The following is a 19,901-nucleotide window of genomic DNA, read 5'->3' on the forward strand; positions in this document are numbered from 1 at the left end:
AGAACAAAAATTACTGCAATGTCTGTAGCAGCTCTTCTGCACTTTATATGTAATACTGGTTAAAGTGGCAATATGGACAGGAGACTCCCATTAAAGAGTCAGGGACTGGAGGTATTCATTTAGTGAACATTTAATTATAAGTCTTCATCAGCCGATGTTACAGGTGATGGTATAGATGATTGGGGGTGGATGATGTGATGATATTCGGGTATGTGTGGTCTGGAAACAATATAACAAACAGTAACCATATATCACCATGCCAACAATGGTATACAATGTAACTCGAGGTTATCGTGTAAATCATGAACATTCAATAAACATTTCTCTCAAAGCAATATATTAGCGTGTTAATAGTGATAAAATAACTTGTTACTAATTATAGCACTGATAACAGAAAACTGTTATAACCGTTATAGAAATGCACTAACAGGTGCTATAACTGCCGTTTAAATTCTATAAATGCTGTCAAATTTACATAAATCAAACAGGTTATGGTCAAGCAAACAATCAGTGAAACATCACTTGACATAACTTATCTTTTAAGGACGCACATTAGGGAAAATAAAGTTAGCTGGCTTCATAGCGTGTAACGCATTAACCGGACGGGGAAACCATGGCAACAAGGTTCTGCCCTCAGTCTTTCTAACAATGTCTATAACCTGATTATTAAGAATCCAGCAGCTTTAAAACATTGCTTGGCTCACCTGGCAGGTTCATTAAAGTTTTAATGCTAAGCTCCTGAGCTACAGTCTTGGAGTTCTTCCTTCATATATTGTCTTTTGTGATCATATTTAGTACCGATCTATGATTGCATGGATTATGGTCTTATCTGCCAGGTGACAAGAAACGAGTGTATACATCAGCATTGGCAACAGGTCAAAAAAAAGCCTAACCAAAGCAGATGAAAATATTACTTTTCTACATGTGTGTTTCTTTTTACTCACTTATAGTAACAAGCGTAGTTAGGGCTGTGCTATATGGAAGAAAGAAAAACTAATATATTTTCATATCAAGCTCTAATGTTTATTTGGCTTTGATGCAAAGCACACTCTTTATGGCAATGTTTTTGGTCATTTTGAGTGTCCACCTTGCATGGATTGCATTGATAAATTACTCCTCTTGGGTTTTTACTTGCAAAGCTTTTATTGTACTTAAAGTTAGGGCTGTGCAATATGTTGATGTATATTGTGTTATGAGAGAAGAATGTCTGTTGTTTCACGTTTTGCTCCATTGTTTATTTTATTGTGATGCAAAGTGCAAGCCATTATTGCACTTAGAGTAACGTGACAAGTTTAGCTGTCTTGCCAACTTTCTACCATTGTCTGTTTTTCTGTTGCTGCACACATGATGGCTTAGTCCCACCTGTGCTAGGACAGAGGAGAGAAGCAGCGAGACAGCGGCTTAATGACAGCAAAACAGTAGAGACTGGGTGAGGGCTATTGTCTGAGGATGTGTATTAACATCATTTTACATGGCTGTTATTCTCATTGCAGCAGGCCAATGAGGCTCTGCATCACCAGCACCAAGTAGCCGGGAATAGCCTCTTGCCTTTGCTCAATTCTGGAACGGAGCCACCTGATCAGAAACCAGTGCTGCCCATTCCCTTGGACCAGAAACCCCCTGTCAGTGCTGCGGAACTCCTTAAAGACAATGTGGCCAGTGGGACTGGGGGAGGAGGTGGTGGAGGGCCTTCAATTGCTGTGGTCAAAAAGGAGCCTAAATCAAAGACGCCCTTCATCTGTGGCTACTGCAACAAGGCTTTCCGGGACAGCTACCACCTGCGGCGGCATGAGTCTTGCCACACTGGCATTAAAATGGTTTCGCGGCCTAAGAAGGCACAAACAGCCCCCACGATGGTGCCACTCATATCTACCGTACCTCGTGAGAATAGCGGAAACCCTTCATATATTACCACAGTAGCTGGCATCTTGACTACAGCTACCACATCAACATCCACAGGCACCAGTGTCATGACCCCAATGCAACATCAACAGCAGCAGAGCATCCCTAAGAAGCCTCCCAAGCCAGTGAAAAAGAATCATGGCTGTGACATGTGTGGTAAGGCCTTCAGAGATGTATACCACCTCAACCGTCACAAGCTGTCGCACTCTGATGAGAAGCCGTTTGAGTGTCCCATCTGCCAGCAGAGGTTCAAGAGGAAGGATCGTATGACCTACCATGTCCGCTCCCATGATGGTGGAGTTCACAAGCCTTACATCTGCTCTGTCTGTGGGAAGGGCTTCTCCAGGTATCTGGACATTATTTCTGAACTGTTTTAATGTTGCATGGACTCTCTCTCTCTCTCTCTCTCTCTCTCTCTCTCTCTCTCTCTCTCTCTCTCTCTCTCTCTCTCTCTCTCTCTCTCTCTCTCTCTCTCTCTCTCTCTCTCCTCTCTCTCTCTCTCTCTCTCTCTCCTCTCTCTCTCTCTCTCTCTCTCTCTCTCTCTCTCTCTCTCTCTCTCTCTCTCTCTCTCTCTCTCTCTCTCTCTCTCTCTCTCTCATATTCATATATATATATGATCCGTCATATCCATGTACTGTTATCAAAGCACAAAGCTGTACACTGGACCAGACCAGCAAAACTGGAAACGAGCCAACCGTACAGTGTACCTGGTGTATTCAGTGATAAGTTTACAATAAACAGTGTATTTCTGTGTTAATATTTGACAAGCAGTGCTGAAATAATGCTACTTGTAGAGTTGAATGATCATTTTTTCTTCCTTGTGTTTAACTCACCTTGCAGACCTGATCACCTAAGCTGTCATGTCAAGCATGTCCATTCCTCAGAGAGGCCTTTCAAGTGCCAAGTTACGGTAAAAGTCATGGCTTGGCTGCTTCTCTGCATATTGCTTTCGTGTTTGCCTTAACTTTAGATTTGTCCTTTATTATAACATCACTGAGAACTCTAGCAGCCACGGTCAGTATTACCAAAATGTTTTATCCTATCCAAAAGTTCTTGGTTAAGAGTTTCCAATCCACAAACCACTAACAGCAACTTTTAGTAAGTGAGAGAAGTCGTAAGCTAAGAGAAGGGTTGCTATGGATGACATCATGTTTCATGAATTGACTTAATCACCATCTCTAGAGTTGATTGGTTGACAGATAACCGATCTGTGTGATTAAGGAACTATTTAACAAAAAACAGTAGCATGATTTGATAGATGGCACATTACTTCCACCTTGTTAGCAGGTCTTAGTGACTTAGAAATAATCTGGACTACCTCTGACTTCTCTGAGGCTTAAGAGCTACTGTTAGTATTAGTCTTAGACCAAACACCTAATCAGCTAGTTTGGAGAAACTCTTAGCTTCAGGGTGACCGCTAACATTCTAAAGCTATTACATTTCATGTGTTTACATGCACCTAAGTAACCAGGTTACTCAGAACCCAGGTTACATGGGTAATTAGGGAACGCATTTACTAGCACTATGGTAACCTAGTAAATGTGTACATGCTGCAGATCAGTAACCAGATTTCTCTCCCATCACCAATCTTATTTAAGAAGAGCAGCTCACTGATATTAGCTATCAGTGATAGAGGACGCTGGTTCCTGATTTCTTTTTAGTGTGTCTGTGATGGGGCAGCCAGACATTGCAGTGAGAGGCAGATAGAGCAGAGCTTGTCCTCATAGCATTTAAGTGTCTCAATTTAACATCAAATGTTCATCAATGAAAACTGACTTACTTAGTTTAAGTTTTAGCTGGACTTTGGATGCATTTATCTTTATCATTATTCGCTTGTTTTCTGTCATAGGCCTGTACCTCTGCTTTTGCTACCAAAGACCGTCTACGCTCCCACATGATCAGGCATGAAGGCAAAGTCACCTGCAACATCTGTGGCAAAATGCTAAGTGCTGCCTATATCACAAGTCACCTCAAGACGCACGGCCAGGCCAGCTTCAGCAACCCATGTAATAATAAAGGTAGGCCACATGTCTCCTTATACTTCTCTTAAAGCTCCTCACAATTCAAACAAACATAAAAGTTTAAACTATGACATAAACACCCCAGCCACACATCTGTTAACTCCAATGCTTTTATAATAGACAATACAATATTTTACTTGGTACTGATCAGGCTTGGGCATTATCTATTTTTTCCATACGTACATACCTTCCTGACATTTTACTGCGATGTACATTACATGAAGGTACTTGTGTTCTATACGTTTTTTGTTTGTTTTTTTCATGCGTAAAAGCTGGGCTGTGGGTGATGGTCATTGTAGCACGTATCACATTGTCTAGCCTACAATGCTTTGTGTACGCACCTTAAACAAGATTTGTATTTCATTGAAAAGTGGGGTGCAACTTATACACTGGTGTGTCCTATTCACCAGTAAAATACACAGAGTTTGCATATGGATATGATTATAGATATGTAAAAGGCCATCCACACTTGTACTTTAACGTCCCCTAAACAGTCATGTCAAGAACGCACATACGCTCCAGCTGTGTCGGCAGCTAATGAAAAAAGATGACCCGTTACTGGTGTATGCAGCGATTAAAGTTCTCTGTCGCTACGATGGATTTTCGTCAATTGGACTACCAAAAGGCCATATATGTAGTGCTGAGTGGTATACCGGTATATATTTTCGTTATGATATGAATTTTTAATGTAGAGCCATACCGGTGTATTTCATTACACAATGTTTGGAACGCTGCACCGCACGACACTGTTTCAGACGGAACCCTTTTCAGTGTTGTGCTTCCTGCCACTCAACAAACAGCAGAGGATGTGTGCCTGCCGAGCGGGTTAAGATGATGACAGTTCACGCAACACATCCTGGTTTTGATTAATTAGTCAGTAAACTTGGCATTGTCATACGCAGGCTGAAACATGTGCACTTCTATTCAAAGTTAAAAACATTTCTCTGTGTGTTTCAGCTTCTGTCAAACTAACAAACAAAGTTGGGGCTGTAAATTACGGGAGATTCCCAGGAGAAAAGACAAAACAGGAGGGCCACGGGAGATGAGTCTAAAAGACAGGAGAAAAACGGGAGTGTTGGCAGCTCTGATATTACTACTAGTTTGGAATTCAACAATATTCACTCATCATGACAGTAAAATAGTCCATCCTAAATCAATCTACTGCAGTAGATTAGTAGTTCCTCTCTCAACCAGTAGAAGATGTTGTGAACACCTGATTATGCATGAAAAAAAAAACCTTCATATACTGTGAAACCACGCATTTTTGGTCATACTGCCCAGCACTACATATATGAGATCCGTTGAGAATTACAAGGGTATAATAATAATAATAATGATAATAATATATAATGTGATACCCTACATTATTATCACAACAAACATACAGATGGGCAGCCAACGAGTCAATTTCTAAATATCAATAAATTGTGTAAATGGTGTTGGAAGCAAACAGACCATGACTGCATCTAAATTTCTGACTTAAATTGTCACAACTCTCCACTGCTGTTTGTCTGAGTCTGTTGCATGGAGGACTCAGCTCCGCCCCCCGCTGAGAAGAGCAGCTATAGTGCTGTTTGCTGTCATCGCACTGCTCTCCTCTGCTGTCAGAGTGTCTTCTGCTGCTACTTTATTCCTCCTCACTGTTCTGTATAAAAGGTCTGGAGTGTGTGCTGCTCACACAGAGACAGTGAACCAGTAAAAGGAAGAACCAAGAAGAGTAATTAAATTTAATCCACCCAAAAACGAGTGGTTATTTGATTTAAAAAAAAAAAAATACTAAATTAAATTGAAATACAAGCTGTTTTTTCCCTGGTAAAATAGGTATGAACAGAAATTTTAAAAATGGTTTAATTTTCTTTTCCTATTTAGAATAATACATGCATCAAAAACTGACAATCACTGACAAACAGAAGCAAAGAATTGCCCATTTTCTCATATTCTGAGACTGGATGTTGTCATCAAGGCAAGAGCGCAATAAAAATAAATAAAAAACGTAGTTAGTGCACCAGTCTGACGGACCGTTTGAGTTTTTATAATGTTAACTATTTTCTACTACAATTTCTGAACATTTATACCTCTGACCCCCACTGTACTTATACAGACTGCAGTATTCCTTATTGCCTGTAGAGTTTTCATTTCATTTAGAAAAGATCAGCAATGGTTAGTGGCGGGGTGAAATTATAATCTTGTTCAGCAGGAGAAAAATTTGCCATTTTCTCAGCTGTTTCCACCTTGTTTTACCTTAAATCCTAGGAAGTTAACACAAAGGGTTTCTATGAAAAGGTAGATGGTGAACAGCTTCCCCTTCAATCCCTGTGTATGCTGTATGGAAAAATAAAAAACAAAAACCAGGCTGGTTCACCTGCGGGTGCTGATTCAATGTGTTTCAGTATTTACAGACCAAACTGACCCAACTGACAGCAGCAGATGTGGAAGCGCAATGAGTAAAAGAGCACAGACGATCAGCTATTGCTCTGCAGTGACACACAGTATGAGCACAGATCTGAATACTAAAAGATACACTAACTTTGTTGTAATTCCACTGGATGGAACAGAGGATGATGCTTTGTTTGAATTTGGGACTGACAGAGTCCGAGGACAGTGTGCTTGGTGAGACTTACCTTGGGTGCAATAATTGCGCACAGCGCACAGCGACAGCTCTGATGAAGAGTTTTTTGGGACTCGAGTAAGATACAGATACACACTGTATTAAATATGTAAAGTTACTGTGTTCATTTGAAAGGTTTAATTGTAACTAATATCCTAATCCGAACCCGGTCTGACCGGTCCAATTCAGTTAAGCAAATCATTATCGGACTATTAACCATTAACCTGAGACACTGTTTCAGGTGTAATATTTGTGTTTTATTGCTTTTCAAATAATTAGTCTTTAATAGAAAAGCATTTTTCACTGCATGGCACCCCCCCAAAATAGACTGCATCTTATACACCCGATTTTTACACACACACACTCAAATCTTTTCTTTCTAAGCTCAGCCACCTTTCCCATGAGTAGAGACTAACCTCTGGTGGTGCATGGTGTGTACTACAATACATGGCCTCAATTTTAGCATTTCTGTATCAGTTTAATATAATGATGAGCTTCTGTACTTTTGGCATCATACTTTCAGGATTTCTAAATGCCCTCTTAATACCTTGACACCACCTAGGCCTAGTACCATTGAGACTATGGTGGTTGGACCTCAATCTAATCCTCTAGGGAGGTCTGGGGGCATGCTCCCCCAGAAGAAAATTTGCTACATTTTTAAGTCAAATGCATCATTCTGGTACACTCTGAAAGCAACATTAAGGGCCCTATTTTAACGATCTATAGCGCATGGCGTGAAGCGCGTGGCGCAAGTGCCTTTGGGGCGTATCCAAATCCACTTTTGCTATTTTAACGGCGCAAAAATGGTCACTATGGCAGGTGCATTAATCATAGGCGTGTTTTGGGCGTTACACGCGGTAAACCAATCAGAGTGTCATCTCCTACTCCCTTTTAATATCAAGGAGTGCTGTCACATTGGCGGATTGCTATTATAACGGCGCATTTACCCAGCAATGCGTTTCAATAATATAACATGAGTTACTTTTGCTAAAAGGAAAGTTGGCTGATGAGCTGCTAACCTTACATTTCATTCATATAAAGGAAGAATATGGAGATATAACCAACCAGTCTGAGTGTAGAGGTGTGCAGCAGCCTGGTGTCATCAGCTGATTTAATGAACAGTGAGTGGCTGTGTGTAATAGCACTGCGCTCTGTGCAGCATCAGAGGCTACAGACTTTCATAGGCTGTTAGGTCTGTCCACAACGGCACTCTCCATTTTTTACAATTAATTAAATCTGATAAATATTATGACTAACTAATATGACATGCATTTTTAATATGTTAATGTACATCATAATACAAATTCACATTGTGGTCCTTTTTATTTGTAATGTTTTGCATGTTTGTGTGCTGCTGCGCATCCGTGTGGTAACAAGCACAGCACGCCTATATACCCGCCTATGTAGGAGCATATTGGACTCTTGATAATGCGCCCCTTAAATAACAGTAACATATGCGCCAGTGACTTTAGACCTGTTTTTTTTGTGGTCAGTAGCACAATCGCTTCCCTCTGCCTCAAAATAGCAACGCGCCATCAATGCGCCTGACCACATCTCATTTTGAGACCAACACGCCCATAGGCGCACAGACTGGTGCAAGTGCATTTGCTATTTAGACAACGTGGGCGCAGGGCTGACCGCAAGATAGGGCCCTAAGAGGGTATATCTATTTAAAAAATCTCTAAACTATTTTGGGCTCTAGAAATTTAACTACTGGTTGTATTGGTATGAATGGTGATGATCTCATTAAGACTTTGCTTTTTTACACTGAACCAACCAAAGCAGCATAATGCTGCTGCCATGTGCTTTTAAACAGCATATTAGTGTTTCAGATGCAGAGGTTTGAGGCGGAGCTGCAAGGTTGAGCGTAGGTGTGCGGGGAAGTTTATTTGTGCTATGAACGTAACCGCTTTGAAACAAGCAGAAAATAATGTTTTATTCATCTGATTCACTGGCTTTCTTACTGTCAGAATTCCCTCTCTTCATTCACACTCTAGCTCACTCGACTACAGCGTCAGTCGATCTGGCTCTGAAACTACCTCTGTAGCTACTTACTGACGGAGCACATCCTCCTGCTCGCCAACGGTGTGTGTATGAGCGTGTGCATGCAGACCTGCCAATGTGTACACATTTTGCGTAGCAGGTACGCAATTTGACATCTAAATACGCTGGTACGACTCACCTCTCTGAGCAAAAAGCTGCAGACATGAATTCTGTGGGAAATGTGCACGTGCAGTACTCATGTCTGACAGCATGATGCAGCAGCGTGGTGAAGCAGTTTCAACCAATTATTGTAGAGTAGCGGAGAATAATGAGCCCGCCGAACCTATAACGTGACATCCCTGCTCCCCCTCCTCCTTCCCCCTGCCTCCCTCCCCGTTCCCTGTTCCCCAACTCGCTGCAGCTTGCGGTTAAAAAGGTAAACTGTATGTGTGTCTGTGTGTATCAGCAGACCTGCCAGCTTTTGTTAAATGTGAACTGTTAATAACGTTACTTTCACTGTGAAAACATTTGAGCCGAAAGTGAAAAAAACTAAAGATTTACTGGGGGGTGTGTGTGTATTTTAGCCTTTATATATATCCATTGCAGATAGAGTAGACCTGTATATAAAGAAGAATGTGATTATTTATACAGTTTAAACATGTAGCCAACAAATCTTTTGTAGCAACTAGGGCTGTCAGCGTTAACGCGTTAATCGCAATTAGATTAATGCAATCCATAACGCGTAAAAAAAATGTAATCGCATTTTAATTTTGCAAGCCTTTTTGTCCATTCTACTCACCCGTAGACGGCTCCTCTAGCTGTAGCTTTGAAGTGGCTTCCTGCAGTAAACCTACCGCGATGATGGAAAGAAAGAGTGCTACTGGACTTTTGGAGGGCTTGTTTAACTTTAAAAAACTTCGAGATGGTTCAGTTGAAGTCAAAAGTAAAATGCAACCTGTGTCAAACGGAGTACGTCGAGTTTGAGTTAGCTCCTCCATGCTAAACACCCAGGTGCAGCCAAGCGAGCCTCAGCTCCACCAAAATACCATTTTGGAGTGTGGGAGTCGCAGCAGAGCCGCGATTGATTCCCAGTTAAGACACTCTGGTAAGAAATGCTTTACATTATGGGCTTAAAACTGCCTTGAAATGTAAAATAACAGGGTTTTAAACATGCAATTCAAAACACGATTAATTGTGATTAACTATGGAAATTCTGCGATTAATCTCGATTAAAAAAATTAATCGTTTGACTGCCCTAGTAGCAACTTTACCACTCTGCCACTATCATGGCAGATGAGGAAGAAAAAGACGGGGAGGGACAGGGCAGCAGACCTGCCAAAAAGAAGAGGCTCCATGTCCCCCAGAAGTTTTTGAGTAAATATCAAGAACAGTGGCCATGCTTCCAACCCTCTGAAGTCCCATATCATGCATTTTGCACAGTGTGCAATGATGATGTGGACATAAGCCACCAGGGAGCTGCAGGTAATATAGAAATGAGCCCTGGTGATGTGTGCTTATGTGCTGTAAGCCAATTTAATTATTACATTCTTGAAAATAACATCACCGATTGCAATATACAAAATAAATCATTACCATTTTAATTAAATACATATTAAGATAATTTTAATTAATTCAAATTAAATAAGTATAGAAATAATACAGTTCAGTTAACTTATTTACCTGGATGGGCTGCCCAAGTTGAGCATATGTATGGGAAATACTGAGTGAGACATAGATATGCACTGAGGCAGGCTATCTCATATCTGAACAATCTGTAGAGTAGGCCTGCACGATATCAGCAAAATGTGCGATGTGCGATCACACTGTTCAATATTGCGATGACGATATGACTTGCGATAAATAAGAAAATATTTAAAGTTTGCATACAGTTCCTGTCTCTTTCAGATTTTCAGCTTTAAAAGATTCTCTGCTTTTAGGTACTCTAAAACACTGAATAGCTGATTGTAATTACCGCAAATTCCGGACTACAGAGCGCACCTGATTAAAAGCCGCATGCTCTAATTTTAGAAAGAAAATCAATTTTGTACTTGTACAAGCCGCACCGGATTTTAAGCCTCAGGTGTCCCACGTTGTAATATGAGATATTAGCTATGGTTGGTCTGGCGATGCCTGACAGCCATCACGCATTTATTGTGTATTATTTTATCATTATTAAGGCAAAAGAACTCAATTTATGTCCATGGACATTGTAATGAATAGGATATATGCTTAATATTAGTTTGCATACAGCGTGCTGCATGGACTTCATTACATCTGCTGCACCGCTGCTACCACAATTATCAAATGCTAAGTTTCTACAGTCTGTGACTGTGACCCTCATAAAAGTAATATTTTACAAATCTGCATTATATAAACTAACGAAATTCGTTAAAGTAAGTAATTTGGCGACTTCTAAGTCATTAAACTAAGTCTTACTTTTACTGGAGTAATCTACCTCGTTGGCACCTGTCATTGTACGTCTTGCTTTGAATTAAAACTTACCTACTGAGCGAACTCTCCCGTTCTCTCCTATGAACGAGTCGGACGACAACGTGTATCAACCATGAAGCAAAGTGAAAAAATAATAAAGTACGTAACAGCCGCATCATATGATTTTCTTCGAGTATTTTCCATGTTGATGAGAGTCAGTACAAATGACTGATTTACAATAATAAAGCGTGCTTGATTTATCACACAATTTCATTGGACCTCTGTGAACTACTCATCAATTTTATTGGTCTACTGTTACAAGGCAAAATGTTTTGGACGCCACGAAAAAAAAAAAAAAGTGTGCGTGGCCAATTTATCGCATTACAGACCAGCTTTTGCGATGGGTTCATCGCGAACGTTCACATCGCAATGACGATGAAAATTCGATTAATCGTGCAGGCCTACTGTAGAGTCATCATCTTCTTTTGACTGCTGCTGTTAGTGGTTGCCACAGCGGGTCATGTGTTTCCATTTTTTCATCTGTCACACCAACCCTTTTGCCTGGCAACTCCACCTTCAGCATCTGTCTCCCAGTATAACCAGTAGACGTGTCAAAAATGATCAGTTTTTAGATACATCTTGAGGCGCTCGTGGAGAATTCTGCATCAATTCAAGAAGTCAAGAATCAATTATTTAAACGTTAGGGAATGTGATGTTGACAGAACAACAAAGGCAGAACTTAACTGTGACAACAGTCAACCAGCCGGACAGTCTTATAGCGAACACGTGGTTGAGTTCATCTTGTAGTTCAAAATGGCAGCTGTTGCAAGCATTTTTTGATTTAAAGACTAAATACGTGAAGTATACTGAGAACTTGGGACGCTGTCACTCAGGTAACTAATGTTAGTGGAGCAGATTAACACTCAAGACCAGCTGACCAACACACACAACATTAAACAAACTCTGAGGCGAAGAAAATAACTTGGTGCTCAGTCTGTCTCACCTCAACAACCCTGCACCCACTCAGTGTGTTGGACAATGATATCTTTCCCAGAACTAACGGCGCAGCAGAGAGTCTGCTCTCTACTGACAAATCTGGAAATGCATGCAAAGATCTGTGAATTCACACATCTGTAAGTGTACATAAATCTGTAAATGTGTAAACAGATCTGTCAATGTGACAGATCTGTAAATGTCTGTCATCAGTTACAACTCAGGCAGGAGCTCTCGATTGGCTGTCTTTTTACACGTGATTTGCAGATCTGCCACAGCAGAAGTATAGCAAAAATCATGTGTAAAAAGACAGCCAATCGAGAGCTCCTGCCTGAGTTGTAACTGATGAGACATTTACAGATCTATGTATGAATTTACAGATCTGTTTACACATTTATGTACACTTACTGATGTGTATGCATTCACAGATCTTTGCTTGCATTTGTAGATTTGTCTTCACTTGCTAATCTGAATACAGACATACTGTATGGATTTTTTTACACACACAAAAATCTGATTATACACACACAGATCTGATTACGCACACACAGATTGAGATACGCATTTGCAAAAAGTATTGCTCCAATTATTGAAATATTTGTACATGGTGGTATTGACATGAAATGAATTGAGTATTTATTTCACCACTGTTGCGTATTAACAAGATGGGGGAAAGTGACATTCAAAAGTTGGCTACTTCACTACTAATGATCACTAGCTGAATATGTACAATAGCAATAGAAGTTACTGCTCAGCTCTGACAACTGTACACCATCTAAGTAGTACGTGTACATCTAAAGTCTCAAACAACAAGCCTACACCTTCTAAAAGTTACAAGAAGCAGGCAGAGACTGCCTCAAGACACGCTTAAGTATTGTTACTTAGTTGTGGGTTGAGACTGGTGATGTGCAAGAAGTAACATCATAACCTAACATAGCTCAACAATGACTATCACACTGAAATTAGTTCTATGATACTCAACATTAGCTTAACTGGCATTATACCACTGCAACAAAGTGCATTATTTGAACTTCTTCAGCGGTGTAACTAGGAAACTGGGCTTGCTTGTTATGAAAGTAGGTCATAAGATCAGGGTGTTTTTTCAAATGTTGATGCAGAAGATTATAATTATTGCAACTTCAAAATTACCTGCTACCTGCGTTTAAAACACAGCTGCAAATAAAAAAATACACCTGAGTCTGCTGATGCTTCTCTGTTTCGTCTTTGGTACAGCAGCATGAAAACCTTCAGTTTTGATAGGCTATTACTATGGAGCCAAGGTACTGCCATGATGTGAAACTGAAAGAAAAACCGTTGAATGGTGTATATAGTGTTTTGATAGGCTGAAAAAAATTTAAAATCTCTGAAACATTATTTTGTATTTGAATTTTTATTTCAAATCTCTGCAACTTTTCTTTGTTTTTTTTTCTTTTCCTTCTTCACAACTACAGCACTGTTTTTACAGTGTTTCAACCACACATTTTCATAGTTTCAAATTTGACACTGTTCTCCCACAGTAAATAAGTATAAGTTTTGAAACTGAAAAACACATCTGAAACTGTGAAAAACACATCTGAACCTTGAAAAGTGGAGGCGGGATTTGTCAACCTTATAGTCCAATGACATGTCGGACCACACAAGATTGACAGACTGCTCCACCAAAGGTGTGACAAAGCAAGAGTAGGAGAGCATGCCAGTAAAGCGACAGAAGAAGGAGACAACAACAAACACAAGTCGGATGAGAAGAATAGCATGCTACAATGACTGCGGTCAAGTGAGCCGTCATTCATCTTTTCGTGATCAAATCAGCTGCACCAACATTTCAAGTGCACACATATTACAGAATGTATGGCAAATGCACGTAGCCCACTGATACGGAGTGAGCAAACATACGGTTTTCAAAATAAAACGTTGGTTATTCCAAGGCAGTAAAAACAGACATGCCAATGTGATCCAAAGCTGATTTTCAGACATTAGGCCACATAGTCTAGAAGTTATTGAACTAAGATGCTAATGTTTTCTGATGAAAAGGCGTGATGCTGTCATACTAACTTCTGACCATCTTTTTTACGGAGTTTCAAAACTTAATTTCAGATCTGTTTCAGAGTTTCAGATTTTTTTTTTCCAGTTTCAGATTTGTTTTTCAGTTTCAAAACTTCATTCAGAGTTTCTAATCTTTCAGGTTTTTTCAGATCACCACTTACAAGGTTTCAAAACTGGATAACAAAATTATACTGTGGGAGAACAGTGCCAAATTTGAAACTATGAAAATGTGTGGTTGAAACACTGTAAAAACAGTGCTGTAGTTGTGAAGAAGGAAAAGAAAAAATCAAAGACAAGTTGCAGAGATTTGAAATGGAAAATTCAAATACAAAATAATGTTTTCAGAGATTTCAAATTTTTTTCAGCCTATCAAAACACTATATTGACCTTCAAAACTTCAAAACTTGGTTCCAAAGTTTCAAATCTTTTGTACGCTTTCAAACACGGACTTTCAACGTTTTTTCTTTCAGTTTCGTATCATAGCAGTGTCTTGGCTCCATAGTAATAGCCTATCAAAACTGAAGATTTACATGCTGCTGTACCAAAGATGAAACAGAGAAGCATCAGCAGACTCAGGTGAGTGCAGCTGTGTTTTAAACGCAGGCAGCAGATACTGTTGAAGATTCAATAATTATAATCTTCTGCATCAACGTTTGAAAAACACCCTGATCTTGTACGCTTTCAAACACGGAGTTCCAAAATTCAACGTTTTTTCTCTTTCACTTGTAACCAGCCAGATAATGTGGACATTGCTTGAGACTACAAAGTAGGACTACAGAAAGAGAGGCAGCTGCATCAGAGCCAAAGTAGCGCTTATCAGCAATCGGATGAATTGGATGAATATGGTATCTGATATTAGATCAACCCTATTATCAACAGGTAGAGACAATTAGTATAAGTTTAAATTCTTCATGACTGCTCCCGTGTTAAGTGAAAAATCTTTTCGTAAACATTTGTCTTCCCAATGCCTTTGACGGCATTGGACTATGTGTTTGGAATTTTGACTTTGGTTTCAGAGATGGAAATTAAATAAAAGGAGAATAGTCTTGTTTTCTTGGCCCCACTAGAAACTGTGAAGCCCAGAATTTAATATTTAACACCACATACTCACCCACATACACACAACTTGACCATGCTAACTGTTTAAGCTGACTCCCAGATGATAGAACTGCTGCCCTCTGCTCTTGTAACCCCATATGTGTCTGTATTTCTGAATAGGCATAAGTGACTGGCAGTGGAACCACTCAGGGCCACGAAAAGGTAATCCAGTAGCTAGTAGCAGAAACCCCTAAGCCTTAAATTCTTTAACCTCTGCAAATCTACGAAACGTTAGTGGCCAGTTTTATATCATGTTAGGCCATGTCACTCAAGTACAGAGGCTTTTCCCCCCCTCTGAGAACTGGTGTAATTAACGTTCTTCTGTTTTGAAAATACAGTTTTGCTAATATATGGTTAAATTTCATGAAGCAGGATCATTTAAATTAACCACAAACTGGACCATAACACTGAAGTTAGATGCACACTACCTGTCCTTTCACCTTTTAGTACCCAACTGATGAATTGGCTTTATTGAACCACTCACTCTTCAGAACTACCAATTGTAATGGCAAACACGTTATGATTTTTTTAAAAAAGTGTATGTCCCAGATGAGATTGGGCTGTAAATGATACAGCAGCATGTCGATCATGTGTGTGAGACAAGTCGACAATGACCCTGTGATGTGCTGGCCCTGAACTCACGGGATGGTCAAATTGGCAGTCCTGCTGTGTAGTGTGCAAACTGCCTTACATATATAGTAGTTTAAAATGCCCTTGACAATGTATTCATGTTTAAAATTGAATGAACTGAAATATATAGACAGTTAGCTGGTTAGTCTATTGATCCTGCTTTTTGAATTTACCCCTCAGGTGAGTTGACGGTAGGAGAGATTTTAAATAACTCCTTCCAAGTCCTAATTGACAGCTCTCACAAAGGTAGGTTTCTTCAACAATATTACCACAGTTGACATAATGTATTAATGATGTATTGGCATTTTCAGTGACGCAGCTAAAGAGCCAAGGAGTTGAAAGGGCTGTTGGCTTTCCTTGTTTTGGAGGGGTTGTATATTACTACAAGGATGAGAGGACTTAAATGTTCTCTTGTGTGTCTTTTTCTCAAACAGATGCCAACACCGTGCACAACTCCACCACTACAACACCAGTCACTAACTCGGCAGCAATCACCTCAGCTATAAACCGCAGTGTCAGTGCCAACAATCCTGTCACCATTGCTGCTCAGATGAACATCGCCACCAGCACAGTCAACATCACATCACCGGTCAACCTGCAGCACCCTGTAACCATCACTGGTCCTGTGAACCTGGCCTCTGTCAATATCCCTACAACAGCACACATGAATATAGCCCACCCAGTGGCTATCACCACCCCCATGCCCATGAATATCACCGGGCCACTCAACATTGCCATGAGGCCCATGGAGAGCATGCCTTTTCTATCCCAAGTTCTGCCTTCCTCACCTCCTTGGTAGAGCTTTTTTGCAGATGTAACTGCTGAGAATGTTTTAACTGCCTGATAATGGATGAGCTTGTCAAGTAGTCTACATGGATTGGAAAGGTAATAACTTTCCAAATAATGTAATACATCCACATTCATAGTTACCAATTAGTGTCACTTGCTGGAGTCATTATGTCATAGTTTGTCAATGTTGAATTATTTCTGTATTTATAGAGGGAAAAAAGGTTTCAGACACCCTTAATCATAATGGAATGAGTTGTTTTGTTTATTAACCTAAAACTGGAAACAGTGTATTGATACTAGATAGAAATTCCCGTTTTTACGCAATGAATTAAATACCTGACAAATCATGGTACTTGATCACATTAATGCAAAAATTATGTAAATCAAATATTACCACTAAGCAGTTCTACACATGGATTTGCATAAACACAGCAGCAAAGTAACGTCCTCTTATTGACTCTTCCTGTAGCTATGGACCAAATTTCACAGTTCCAATCATGTGTTTTGCTCACTTGATATCGAACTGTGGTCACATGATTTTTTACATAATGAACAGGGGATTGTAAAGCCTCTGTCTGTGATAAGATGGTCTTTAGTGTTGGATGTGATTGGCCTCCAATCTCTGGTCTCCGATATGCAGTTGAAAGATCTGAATTGGGTAGAAAGAGGCTTAAATCCAGATTATTTTGTAAAAGTACAATAACCAAGGTTAAGAATCAACATTTTATTCTCAGATAAACTTGAATTTGTTACCTCTTTAGTGACTGACTGCAGAACACTTAAAATAACTTCTCTCACATGCACCCCTATGACATGATGATGATTGAAATGTGGGTTTTTGAAAGCTGATGTAATCTACAGGTACTTTGTGTAAATGACCATTTTATGCCAAAGTTTTTCTAAGAATGAGGATTCCTTCTCAATGCTATATTTTGGAAGAAATCCTTTTAAACAACATTTAGAACATCGCTGAACACTAAATTCTCCTTTTTGAAACCCAACCCAAGGTTAATGAAATTGGCACCTTCAGTCACTCCCCCACATCACCCATTTCTACTACTCCCCCTTGAGTTGTGATTAGGGGGCAACCCCTCTCCAACTGACCCCTTATTTTATTAAAAGGCAACATGAAGTGGTGTTAACCTAGTTATGTACAAATTTTGCATCCATTCATTTTACCCAGTACTCGAGATAGCAGTTCATCACATCAACAGGTTTTCTACTTTCAAACTGAACAAGTATTTTCTTCCATTTTTGACATGGTTTAAAGTGGTTGGGCAGTTATTATATTATCAGCAGCTACATATCCATCCATATTTTATATTTATCCCATGCTTACCCCATTTTCAAAGAAGATTTTTTTATTTTTGTTTGTTTTTTGTTTTTAACCCCCACAGATAAGTGAGGGTGAATCAGCTTGTTGCCACAGCATTTGCAGTGAACACAGATGCTGTGGAAAGGCAAGCCCTTATAGAGCCCTGTCTCCCAATACTTTATTTTATATTTAGCCACTAAGGACAGTGTCTGTCTTTTAAAAGTAACCAGTTGAAAATGACTTCCTCAACTGGGTTTCTGACTTCAAACTTGGGTATACCTTAGGTATTGTTAACAACTCAAAAAGAAGTGTATTGCCTGAATGGTTCTTAAATGCTTTCTCTTAAGGCAGATCTTGTTTCACGTTCTTTTTTCTATTGCTATTTTAGTGGACTTATCAGTGTTTAATGGTTTATATATTTTAAAGTACAAAAAACAAAGCTTCCTTTTTAGGGGAGGGAGAGTGATATTATGGATTCCACTGATGGTTCAGGGGCTTGTAAGACAGATCACTCATGTCTGTTTTTAGAAATCGCTGGAAGCCAGTCACTCATCACTGCTGGATACTCTACAAATGTTTATCTGTGACATCTGTTTGGAATTGTTTGTATGTATTTATGTCAGGATATGACAGTTGAAGGTACAGAAAAGAGGAAATGTCTCGTACTGAAAGCTTGTCCCCAAGGTTTTGCCTTAAAATGGCAGTATTTTCAAAGGTCAATTAATTTTAAATATTAATTACTGAGGACTTTTTAACTGTAGAGGTCAAGAGAGTTACCCAGTGGCTCATTAGGCAGCCACTAAAGCAGGCCCAAAATCAACTTTTGTGGTATGTTAACTTGGTTAGATTGTTTACTTTAGCAGGTATAGGATCCCGTCACTGTCAGTCAAACTCAGGAAGGTTACTGAGAATAGTCTTTAAAAACACATTCATCAATTTACATACTGACCATTTCTTTGTAAATATGAAACACTATTTTATTGCCTTTTACCTGTGGGAGAGATAAGCCCTCTCTATTTATCACAGGCTAGCAATGCAAGAACTATATCACCACTGTTGTGGCCGTCCATCCCGGGGAGGACAGAGAAATGAGAAGAGACTGTTTCAAGGATAAGGCCACTGTCACTTTGTGTGTCACTTTTTTTTATTATCAACAAATCCCATAAAGGCCAAACAACAATTTATCCTAACAATCTGTATAGCTGCAGCTGATCTAGTTTTTCAATATGTTGAACTCTTAAAAACTATTAGGATGAACAGAGTGTAGTTTCTTCCCCTCAGCTTGTCAACCTAGAAAAGCAGCATAAATGCAGAACCACATGCTAGTGCATGTTATCTGCTTCACATGGTGCTACTCAGAGACTGAAAATGAAGCCACAGACTTCTTTTAGAATAAACTGTGCTCATGTTGTTTTTACTGAGGGAATATGTCACTCAGTGTAGTGGTATGCCTCTTGTTCATATTTGTATTGACTTTTGGGTCTATGGGTTATGGCTAAATGCACTTGTCAGGCAAGCATAACAAATACGCCTTGCATTCCAACAAGGATACCTAAAAGGCCTATTGGTTAGGGTAAAAATATCCGGGTCAGAGCCAATTAGAAGCGAAATGGGAGTGATTTTTATGGAAGGTATACAGGGTTTGCATGCCAGACATGGGCATTTAGTCTCATACATGAGACCATACCTGTCAGTAAGATAAACTCACTGTTGGTAGTAGTATCTTCAGGGAAATTATCATTGTACGTGAAAGAATTCCAGCTTTGCTCTTTTTAGCTGAATTTGCTCCCTAGATCTCACTTGCATAGCTTAGGGTAGTTTTTTTTTTTTTTTTTTTTTTTTTAAATTGTTAGTTGTTTTTGTTTTTAAAAAATCCTGGCAGTTTTTCTCTAGTTGAATAGTTGAGACTATGATCACAAAGGATGCTTTATATTCCCACCGAAAGTTCAGTTGTCATAGAAAGGACAACACAATTTGACACTATGTACACTGGATGACAAGTACATCCTGTCTCAGCTCCATGACTCCTCCTGTGTGGATAATTGCATACATGTTGCAGCACACAGTGCATATAGCAGTTCTTTTCTGA

The 19,901-nt window shown here is 39.5% G+C and overlaps 1 protein-coding gene across 3 annotated transcripts in view; it reads left to right on the forward strand.

The window, feature by feature from the left end:
* LOC128360612 (vascular endothelial zinc finger 1-like) overlaps window positions 1-19,488 on the forward strand; it is a 33,381-nt gene extending 13,893 nt beyond the window's left edge. The window contains exons 2-7 of one of the 3 annotated variants that reach the window (XM_053321078.1): window positions 1,494-2,248; window positions 2,743-2,812; window positions 3,752-3,920; window positions 15,199-15,240; window positions 15,889-15,954; window positions 16,143-19,488. In XM_053321078.1, coding sequence (XP_053177053.1) covers window positions 1,494-2,248; window positions 2,743-2,812; window positions 3,752-3,920; window positions 15,199-15,240; window positions 15,889-15,954; window positions 16,143-16,507 — 1,467 coding nt within the window. In that variant the 3' untranslated portion in view covers window positions 16,508-19,488. The remainder of the gene's footprint in view (window positions 1-1,493; window positions 2,249-2,742; window positions 2,813-3,751; window positions 3,921-15,198; window positions 15,241-15,888; window positions 15,955-16,142) is intronic. The other 2 variants (XM_053321079.1, XM_053321080.1) reach the window with 2 other exon arrangements.
* Window positions 19,489-19,901: the final 413 nt, after the last annotated feature.

This window comes from Scomber japonicus, chromosome 6 (assembly GCF_027409825.1).
Source record: "Scomber japonicus isolate fScoJap1 chromosome 6, fScoJap1.pri, whole genome shotgun sequence".
Taxonomy (NCBI): domain Eukaryota; kingdom Metazoa; phylum Chordata; class Actinopteri; order Scombriformes; family Scombridae; genus Scomber; species Scomber japonicus.